At 46.6% G+C, this 9,381-nt stretch overlaps 1 protein-coding gene across 1 annotated transcript in view; it reads right to left on the reverse strand.

The window, feature by feature from the left end:
* The window catches only part of GRAMD1B (GRAM domain containing 1B), a 32,275-nt gene extending 24,438 nt beyond the window's left edge, over positions 1 to 7,837 (reverse strand). The window contains exons 1-2 of the mRNA XM_010132912.1: positions 7,631 to 7,837; positions 183 to 203 (exon numbers count right to left, since the gene is read on the reverse strand). Coding sequence (XP_010131214.1) covers positions 183 to 203; positions 7,631 to 7,744 — 135 coding nt within the window. The 5' untranslated portion in view covers positions 7,745 to 7,837. The remainder of the gene's footprint in view (positions 1 to 182; positions 204 to 7,630) is intronic.
* Between the last annotated feature and the right edge of the window lie 1,544 nt (positions 7,838 to 9,381).

Below are 9,381 nucleotides of genomic sequence, written 5' to 3' on the forward strand. Positions count from 1 at the left end.
TCGCTGGCATCCTTTTCCTTAGGATGCCAGTCCTCCTTTGCCAGTTCGGACCCGCTTCCATCTCCTCGTTTCGGAAGTGGTCAGTACGCCCCAGTGCCACTGCAAAGCCCCTTTGCACCTTCCCGCCCACCCAGGCTCCCAGCCCATATTCACCCAGGGACAAGAGAAACTGGAGTACTTACATTATACCAACTCTGGCTTTTCTGTAAGGACAAAATAAAAGAGAAGCATTAGTTAGCACAGAGATCTTAGGATCAAAAAGAAAGACGGACAGAGAAACTAGGTCCAATCTGGTTTGTATAATCAGCAAAGTGAAAGTGGGATTAAATGGAAGATTTCAACGGATTTCGAAGCGTGGTCTAACACAATTATTTCCAGTTACAGGAACAAAGAACAAATCCAGAAGAACGAGTCCATGACAGGAAACACTTCAGGCTAACGTGTGCATGTCCCCATGCACGCACACACACGCACACATGCCGTAGGCGTTTTGCAGAACAGCGGTGCCCACTAGCAAGAGAGGAGCTGATCATAACCACTGCCAGCCACTTCTGTTAGAGGCTTCATTCCTCCACGTCTGCTGGCTAGGTGGCAAAAATCACATTGCGTTGAACAAAGCCTATGCAAATAAGCCCTCGAAGAACTACCAGGAGGCAGGACACAAAAGCCATCGGGCAAAACTTTCAACAGAATTCTAAATTATAAAAGGGAGACGCATACAGAGCTGAAGAAAGTCACTAGAAAAGCTAAGGGGAAAAAAAAAATCAAACATCGTCTGCATGTGATTTTTTTGTCCTTATTATGGCATTTCAGATGGTTTGAGAGGACAGGCCACACGTCACATTGGAGCCTATGAAAATGCTAGCTCAGCTTGGAAAGGCACACTTGGCAGTTTTCAGCTGGAGGTGGGATTTATCTGCACAGAGGGAGGAAGAAGTAAGCTTCACGCTCCCACTCCAGTCAGGCTGGCTTTCCAACGTCAGGGCATTGAGCAGAACTGACAGAAAGGACAGGCAACCCCCACCTTAGGGTCGATTTGCCTCAGGGCCATGAAGCTTGGGGCCCTGTGGTCTTTCTCCACTAAGGGTGGTCAGCTCCAGCGCGTATCGCCGGGCCAGGTGTGTGCCAGCCGCCACACAGCTGTGCCCGCCCCTCGCCCAAGCAGCAACGGCATGTCTGCGGCACACTGCGGGGGCTGAGTCTAACAGACAAGGACAGAAGCAATATTTCACTGCATTTCTTCCTTTGAAGTCATCTTGCTTCTGACCTTGGACTGGGAGTATTTTTCACAGCTTCATACACAGTCTGGAGCATGAAGGAAAACATACTGTTCCCTGACTTGTAACGGAGCCTGTGGGAGCTTCGTGCCGAGAGTTAGGTTCATATTCACAGAAACACAGCAGCTCCCTGTACTGGGATAGCCCACGACAGGACTGATGACGTACAGGACGTTCACCATAGGAAAGGAAGTGCAAAGTGTACATGAGATCAGATTGGACCAGAGATTTCTGGGAAGACACGAGTTCCTTCCCAGGAAGGAACTGCTTTCCACGTCCTGCACTCGCTATGTGCCACTCCAGGAGACATCCTTATCGGCATCTGATCTCATTCCTGGAGCCAACCTTTCTGAAGGATCCCTACAACCCTGGGCATTTCTGCCTGGTTCACTGCGCTGGTCTCTAGCGAAAAAGCCCACAGCAACATATTATATGCCACAGGCCAAAACAGAGAAGTTTGATGTTAAAAAGAGGAACACCCCTAAGGCCTTTCCCCACATCTGGGGGAAAGGATATGAACTCAACAACCGAATTCAGAGTATGGCTCATCAGCTAACCAGGGGAATTTCCTCTTACTTCCTACACTTTTCCATACTTGGCCATAGCCTCCATTCATAAAGGATCTGGTTGAAGTCATCCTTCTCTGCAAGTAGGACATGCAAAAAGGTCTTACGTAATTCAGCCTACACTAAAAAAACCAGGAGAATTAATCTGAATCCACGTACACACCACCTTGTCCTCAGGAGCACAGGGTGCAAGATGGAGTGATTTTCCCACAGATTTGTTTTGCCATCTGTCTGCCTTAATGAGCAAAAGGCGTAACTCAGAAATTCCTGGGGAAAAGAGTTCATTATCAAACTATAATTGGCATAGACAAAACAGAGACACTGCTGTCATTGCATCTTCTAAATTAGGGTGCACATGTTGTGGTGTCAGCTCACTGCAACAGGATTTCATTCTCCTCTGCTGCATTAATTGCTGTAACTCCTTTCTTCCCCCCTCACATTTCCCCCAAACCGCGGAGCTCTGCAGCTACTCCCTTCTTGAGCTCTTCCACACAATCATACTGACATCCAAGCCTCATCTTTTGCTTCCACCAAGTGTTCTAAACATGGGAAGGTTCCTGGCCCCTGGCCCCTGTTTTGCAGGTAGAACAGACTACAGGAAGTACAAAGATAGCTTCCTTAAAGCTATCTTCAGTTCTATTTACCCTTTTTTAACTCACTGAGAGCAGGATATAGGGGGATGCGAACTGTGAAAATCAGAGACGGTATAACGGAGGGAAAAAAGAAAGAATAAGGAAAAACATATTCTTACTTTGAGCAGGTTAAGTCTGTCATACTGGAAAAAGAAATCATAAGCATTAGAACGGAAACAAGAAAATAAACAAATAACAGAGGAATGGAGGTGCACACAGAAGTGGAAAAGCTGTAACTGATTTGCAGAGCTGATGTTATAGAGACAGATACCAGAGTTCATAGTTACATGATGGCTGTAACCAGGAAGAACTCAGGGGAACTTGAGGAAGGCAAAAAATAACGTATTCTCTCTGAGCCTTTAATTAATACGGTGTTGCCTCTAAATCTTCATGGGCTAATGATCTCATATTTGCATATTCTGCTATGGAAGATTACAGCTTTACAGTGCAGATGGAAAGCAGTGGATCACACATACGAAGTTCAGCCTGCTAACGTGATGCCTACAGAAGTTTCAGAATTACTGGGAGCAGGATCACAACTCACTCCTACATACCAGTGCTTCCAGGGGAATGGAAACCTTTTGCCAAGTGAATGACGTGCCATAGAGCTCTAGAAGTATCCCTAAGTCCATTTTACAACTGGGGAAACAGAGGCACGGAACCAGGGTGAGGGCAGAGCTCGGAATGGAGTCCAGAGCCCTTTCTCCTGACCTATGTACTTCCAAAACCTACACTATTCACCTGGCTTCTAAATGCCCATGGCCAAATGGCTCAAGGAAATTGATGAAATATATTCCCAAATCCCTCATCCCGGTTGAATTTCATGACCTACTACCTAAAGGGGGATTACACCACTCAATGGGAGGGATCAATGAGAAGACACAGACCAACTCTCCTCATAATCACACACTGAAGGGACAAGGTGCAACATTCATAAACTGCAGTAAGGGAAATTCTGTTCAGATAGAAGGAAAAAGCTTGTTCACAACAGGAGTGGTTAAGCACTGGAGCAGGGGTCCAATGAGGCTGTGGAATCTCCAGACTAGGAGGTTTGCAAAGTGTGGCTGACCAAGACTTCACACCCACCTGCTCTAAACCGAATTTCATGACCTACTACCTAAAGGGGGATTACACCACTCAATGGGAGGGATCAATGAGAAGACACAGACCAACTCTCCTCATAATCACACACTGAAGGGACAAGGTGCAACATTCATAAACTGCAGTAAGGGAAATTCTGTTCAGATAGAAGGAAAAAGCTTGTTCACAACAGGAGTGGTTAAGCACTGGAGCAGGGGTCCAATGAGGCTGTGGAATCTCCAGACTAGGAGGTTTGCAAAGTGTGGCTGACCAAGACTTCACACCAACCTGATCTAACCACATCAGCCCTGCTTTGAGCAGAGGCTTGGAGACCTGAGATACCTTCTGACCCAAAGGGTTCTACAATCAATATTCATGTTCTCCCCATACCCGGTATTATCCTCAGCAGTCACTATAGACAGTGGGAAGAACCTGAAGGAAGAACCTGTTAAGGAGAGGAAATCACTCTTGTCCTTGGGCAAGAGCAAAAGAGTTAAAAATATGTATTTCATTGTTGGCTGCTAGCAAAAAGGGGTTTTTTTGCTTTGTTCTGAAAGCTGTTCCAGAAGCAGCAGTATTTGCCAGTAAAAGCCTAAGGCTGTGGCAGGCCTGCAGGTGCTTTGGTCCGTGCCACGCTGGTGGACAGCATGGAAAAGCAAGCTCCAGAAAAGAGTTCCTACAGATGTACTCCAGTGCTTACAAACTCCTGGCGAAGCGCTCCCTCTGATGGCAACGCTGCAGCACGACAATTCACACAACACAAAAGAGGGCAAGGGACTTCAAGCAGATCTGTCAGCAATTGTAAAAACACTGCAACAAACTCATGGGCTCAAGCTGTTTTGTTTCAGGTTGGAAAATCAGACCATTTTTCTTGCAGAAGATGGGTGGGGAGGGGAAAGCAGAGGCTGAGAAACAAGATTTAAAAATCTTCGTCCTTAAGTTCTTCATTCCTAACCTCTCCCTGTCTTGAACAGATACCATCATTATCTGCGTGGGGAGAATCAAGGGGTGTATTATTACACCTGAGATTCCTCACTTCTGAGGTTTCTCACCAGAGGAAGTCACCTTGTGGAGCACAGAGAAGAGATACAGCTTTCACATGGCCTCAGGGTCACCCTTTGCACACAGCATGGGGGAGCAGGGCAGGAGGCTCTGATGCAGGCTGGCAGAGGTCATGCCTGGGATCCCCTTCCCTCTGTGCATCGTCTTCCTCACACTGGAACTCATCTGAGGTCCACTTCCCTTTTGTTTCTCTAATAGTCTTAAAGTCGTTGCTTTTTCTCCCTCAGAAAAGCAAGGGGCTGGCTGCAAGCACGTTCCATTTTGCACACAGATCTCTCTCTACCCATGCTGCGCCCACCAGTCATTCTCCTAACAAATCTCTCCTTAGCTTCAGGCAAAGCGCCTCCAGCTTACTGTAGCCTAGCCGCGACCTGTCCTGACCCACACACGACTCTGCACCCGCAATCCTTTCAGGACCCTCTGCTACTCCACGCTTGCATTTGCCATAGAACTTCTTCCACACCTCACCTGAGTCCTCTTTGCAGTTATGCAAGCTACATTATCAAGCACAAGACAATCTGTCTGAAAATTAAGAGACATAAGAAGCTTCCAGCAAACACCAGCAGTCATGCAAGGTCAGGCTGGTTACAAGAGGCACTATGACCAAGGAAAAACAGTAAGCCAACACCGCAGCCTTCACTGCTCTCCGAGAACTTGCCTAGAATGAAATCTAAGGCATCAGGTGGGAAAAGGACAAGGCATTTACTTCGTGGATTACGAAGCCATCCAAACCATTCTGGTTTTAACTTCTATACGTGTGGAAATGCCAACAGCCTGACACGCTGTCCAGTAAGCATCCCATCTGCGTTCCTGATTTTTACACTCTTCTGAGGGTAGTGTAGAGGTGTGAGATCAAATCTCAAATGAGTTTATCTCCAATCCTAGCACACACAGAGGGATCTTACCAGAGCTAGCCCATGAATTCTCACAATTCATTTGGGACAGGTCTATTCTAACAGGTTTAAGCTGGATTCATTTTAAATCACTGATCTTCAATATTTACATCACAGAGGAAAGCATGCAAGGGCAGAAAGCGTAGGTCACTGGCCACAAAACTACTACTCATCGTAAAAAGCAGGCAAGAAGTTATGGGGATCAACTCTTGTTTCTGAAGGGCATAAAGGAAGAAGAGAGGAAAGAGAAGGCATTATGGTACTGTTCAGCCTACCAAAGCCAGCAGATTTCTACCTGGCAAAGAGAGCAGCTCACTTCAAGGGAGAGGGAAAGCACACCTTAAAACAAAGGCTAAAATTAGTTGGAAGTAATTGAACGAGTGTGATGAACAATCACGTTCTCACACCACGTGAGCAAATATTAATGAGATCCCAGTGATATAAGTGAAACCAGCTTCTCAGCTACAGGCATTGGGCTGAGCTCTTGCTGACATTCTCGCAGCCACACCAGGAGAATGCCTTACTGGGGTCACCACTCAGTACCACAGAGAGGGTTTCTGAGTGATGAGATAATTCTACAGTGGGGGACAGGAAAGAAAAAAGAAGGCTTACTTTGGAGAGGCGCTTGTGTGACTTAATCGGAGAGAAAGCATGCAGGAATGAAAAGAGAGAAATTAAGGAAAGAAGAAAAATTACCTCACAAATTAGGAGAAGGAAAACCCACAAACCCAAGAGAAAGCATTATATCCCGTCTTCCCCCTGAATTCAAGCCATGATTTAGTAGTCACTGTGTTGGTAAAAACTGCACTGCCATGGTCTTACATCACAGCACTTTATGGGCCAGGGCAACACAACTTCCCTCTGTAACTGCTCCTTCCCAAGGATGCCACTTCCCTGACAGCGTGTTGCCCAGTGCGGCTATACCCACAGCGTGCCCTGCATCCTGCCTGCCTCCCATCTGCAGGGCTTTCTTTTGGGACAGACTGCTGGTACCACCACTCCGTCCTGCCGCCCTGGGGCAGGGTTTGTAGTTTACTGGGTGCACAGGAAGGGGGTCTGACCTCAAGGGCAGCCTCAGAACTGACAGAGCTCAAATGAGTCATCTTGAAAAAAATCCTTTGCCCCCTTCTTTCGAACTCACACACTCCACCCTTAGTGGAGAGTTCAGCCCACTGAACATGGGCCAGTGCACCCTGTTTCCTCTGCTGAGGGTGGCCACAAAGGGGAGTGGATGAAAACTTCTTGTGTGCATGACACAATCCAGCAATAAATCGGGCAAGGCTCTACCAGCTCATCTCATACAAGTCATTAGAGTTATGCCTGTGACACCACGCAGTTATTCAGGATGAAATATCTCCGTGACAAAATGTGGAAAAACACAAGTGCTCCTGACTCTATCTTATAACACACCACTGACAGTAGGGTTATAGTCAAGGGTTATGTTTGGCTCCCAAGGCCCTCGAGTGCGTTCCACCAGGTCCCACTGCTCACAGAAAATCAAGAGTTGCCAAACCTGAAACCCTCTTCCTCAGTACAGCAAAGACAAGGCTGTTTCTAATATGGTCACAAGGCACAATGCCTTTCTAGGGAAAGTATCATCTATCCTGGCCAAGACAGTCATAATATTGCACCATCGAGAGGCAACGTGGCAAACTGATTCTGTGCAACCTCATCACAAGGCTTAGACAGGACTGAGGAACCGCATGGGCCCGTCACAGGCTGTCTGCACAGAGGAACCTTTATTTCTTCCATGACCCTTCGTGATCCAGGTGATAAAAAGTAATTGTGACAGCTGACTTTCAAAGTCTTTCTCAGAACCACAGAGCCTCCCAAGGAAACAGGGCCCTGACTGCAAAAAAGGTTAACCTGCATTCACCATTACGGAACTGCAGTGCAAGTCATCAGCAACTCCTGGACTCAGGTCACTGAAAGGTTGAGAGTTGTGCTGAAGTCTGACATATGTGAATGGCTCCCAGTTAGGAGAAGTTTCAGAAGTGCGATAGGGGAAGAGGGAGGAAAGTCAGCCAGAGAAAAAAAGGCAGAGGACAAAGCCAGCATACCACACTAGAGAGTTTACAACTGGGGACAATCTTGGCCAAAGTCATTTGCTTGCTCCTCACCTTGGAGTTCTTGGCCCCACTGCGGCCTGACTGAGAGGAACAGCTACGCTGTACACCCTGCTCCGGTGTGGAAGGGGATTTGTCCGACGAGTGGTCTGAGCCTTTTTCCACCATGGCGTCTCCTTGGGAGTCCTGCGGTGTTGGGGACCGGGAGCGTTTGCGCAGGATCGGGGAGCAGGCAGGCGTGCTGCGGTTTGAGTTACTGGCAGTACTGCAGAAAGAAAGAAAGAAAGAAAGAAAGAGCAGGTTTAATTATCTTCAGCTCTAACAGAAAGCAACTGCACCTATACCCTGAGGGGGAGCATTACCCACAGATTTCTCCACTAGCACAGAGGACAAATCTGGCTTCCTGAAGCAATGCAGCCAGTGCCACACTTAGGAGTTACATCCCCAGTGAAACTAGGCTGTAGCCAGTTATCATCTCCCTGTGGCAGAGGGAACTACAATGGCCTGCCAGTGTCTTTCTCCACCTGCTCTTCAACTCATCTGCCCATAGATCACTGCCTACGAGAATGAACTCATTTCTCCTGTCAGCTCTGCGAGGTTAAAATGATGATTGAGCTTAGAAAACCTAAACTTGCACTTGAGAATGAGGGAGATGTCAGCGTGTTCTCGACACAGTCCCACTGTGTCCCTCTTTTATTTTACTTCAGCAAGTTTAACTATTGCCCACAGGATGCACAAAACCAGAATTGTATCTTTTAGGAAATGCTCCATTAAAGATCGTAAAAAACGGTGGGGCACTGGGAGGGGACTCATGATGACAGACTCATGATGCAGTCATGATTTCTTGTATCAAATCATCCTTTCCCACACCAGTTAAGAGTTGAGCATGAAAATATTTTGCTATAAAATAAAAGCTTTCATGATCTAAAAAGAAAAAAGTTTCCCTTTCATAACGGGGAAACGCAAGACCTTTCAGAGTTTTATGGAAAATATGAAACATTTAGAGGAGTGGAACTCCTCATCCCATATCTTCAGCAAATGCCCTAACACCTAAATCACAATGCCAGTACATACATATTTATACAGAACAGGAAAACTCAGATTTCCTCACTGTTCCTGCTCTTTTGATGCCTCTTCTTCCTGCCAGACTCCTCAAAATACAACACGTTACATCCTTTTTTCCCTGCATAAATAATTTTCTTCAGCAGTCGTATCTATTTATGACCAGCCCAAATATCTCTGAGGCCTTTCCAGCGGGTGCTGTTCGCCTCTGCAGGCTGCAGTGGAACCGGGGCTGATCCAAGGATGACCTCTGTGCCAACCCTGCCATGCTGAGCTGTTACGGTACCCTGTTATCTTCTGCACATTGGAAAGCAAGCCACATCTGAGCGTCCAAAGAGCAGGCAAAGGACGAAGGATGAGGGAATTACAGCGGTAAGGGACTGAATTAAAGAAGCTGGTACAAGTGAACTCTTAAGGGCTGTACTTTAAGCCCAATTATATACAGCAATCTGAAGTTTGCTTTGAGGTAGTACAGGGAGTGGCTGAAACAGATCGTTTCCTTCCTGAAAATAGTCTGAGGTTTTGTTAATTCTGAGGTAAAAATCATATCCACCTCTTACCTCTGAAGACACCAAGAACGTTTTACAAGTGTTAGTTTGCCGATATGGGTAGATAATGTAATAAACTCATCCAGCAGTTATCACGTTTAGTTTGCTTTGGTTTAGTACTGGATGAACCGGTCTCATACATCACCCTCTATTTGCTCATGGTTTGTGCTACACAAAGTGATGAAAGTTTCCCTA

This window comes from Buceros rhinoceros, unplaced genomic scaffold, assembly GCF_000710305.1.
Source record: "Buceros rhinoceros silvestris isolate BGI_N320 unplaced genomic scaffold, ASM71030v1 scaffold15523, whole genome shotgun sequence".
NCBI lineage: Eukaryota > Metazoa > Chordata > Aves > Bucerotiformes > Bucerotidae > Buceros > Buceros rhinoceros.